General features: G+C 42.8%; 1 protein-coding gene across 1 annotated transcript; it reads left to right on the forward strand.

Annotated features, from left to right (window-relative positions):
* Positions 1–340: 340 nt before the first annotated feature.
* LOC138900442 (uncharacterized) lies at positions 341–1018 on the forward strand. Its single transcript, XM_070187186.1, has one exon. It carries the CDS (start codon positions 341–343, stop codon positions 1016–1018), a length of 678 nt encoding a protein of 225 aa, XP_070043287.1.
* The last annotated feature ends 320 nt before the right edge of the window (positions 1019–1338 follow it).

A 1338-nucleotide genomic window follows, 5' to 3' on the forward strand; every position in this document is an offset into this window, starting at 1 on the left:
GATGATCCACCATACTCTCCAGATTTTCCCGCTTACCACAGCATTCCCAACCTCTCTAGTAGCTCCATCATTCGTCCTCCAACTACATTTCCCAAAAATAGCTCTCCTGTCATATCCACTACCTCCACCATCACAACTTCTCCTTAGATCCAACAGTGAACACCAGTTCAAACCTCATGATGCCCAATACTACTCCCCAGAGTTGGCCCACAAGATTCCAGACTCATATAATCATAGCCCTCGGAATGAGCCTCATATTGAAAATGGAAAGTCTGCGAGGACGGGAGAGCGAGATGAGATATCCAGAAACTTGAAAGGTATAGAACAATCCTTAAAGAATATGCAAGGGATGAGAAATCAAATTAACATGTCTTACAATGACTTGTGTATGTTCCCTAATATTCATCTGCCTGACGAGTTTAAAATGCCAAAGTTTAATTTGTATGATGGGCGTGGAGATCCAGTAGCCCATCTCAGGGGTTATTGTAGTGAAATAAGAAGTTTTGGTGGGAAATATGAGTTGTTGATGGCGAATTTCAGTGAGAGCTTGAGTGGGGTAGCCTTGGAATGGTATACTCGACAAGATGCCAGGAAGTGGCATGCATGGGATGATATAGCTCGAGATTTTGTTCGACACTTTCAGTACAATATAGACATTGTCCGAGACCGCTCCTCCATATCTAAGATGGAAAAGAAACCCGAGGAAAGTTTTAGAGAGTTTGGGCTTAGATGGAGGGAACAAGTTACTCGGGTCAGTCCTCCGATTGATGAAGAAGAAATGGTTAAGCTTTTCCTACAAGCTCAGGGACCCACCTACTTCAATCATTTGATCCCGACTTTAGAAAAATCGTTCAATAATGTGGTAAAAATAGGGGAGATGGTAGAAGAAGGAATCAAGTCATGCAAAATCATGAGCTATTATGCATTGAAAGATACAACGGAAGACATTCAGAACATCTTAGTAAGTTTGGAAGGAAGAAAGAGAAATAGAAAAGATGTTGTTGACCCTAACCAATGACAAGATCCAGTGAGCGTTCCTGCTCAATGCTTTCAGCCTTAATATCCACCCCATGAATATCCTCGTACTCTAGATAATCCTCCCCAATGCTAATTCTCTCCACAAAATCTCCAAAGTTATACCTCACCTTCCCAGTACACTATCCATAATGCACCGCCATATGCTCCGCATCCACCAGACCCGCAATGGCCTGCACCACCTCCAAAAATGTCTTACCTACCTCTACAAGCATATCAACCACCTACCCGCAAGAGGTTCCAACCGAGGCTGGAGTACAAAATGAAAAGGCAACAACAGAAGGAAAAGTCTTTCACGTCTAT

Source organism: Nicotiana tomentosiformis, chromosome 10, assembly GCF_000390325.3.
Source record: "Nicotiana tomentosiformis chromosome 10, ASM39032v3, whole genome shotgun sequence".
Taxonomy (NCBI): domain Eukaryota; kingdom Viridiplantae; phylum Streptophyta; class Magnoliopsida; order Solanales; family Solanaceae; genus Nicotiana; species Nicotiana tomentosiformis.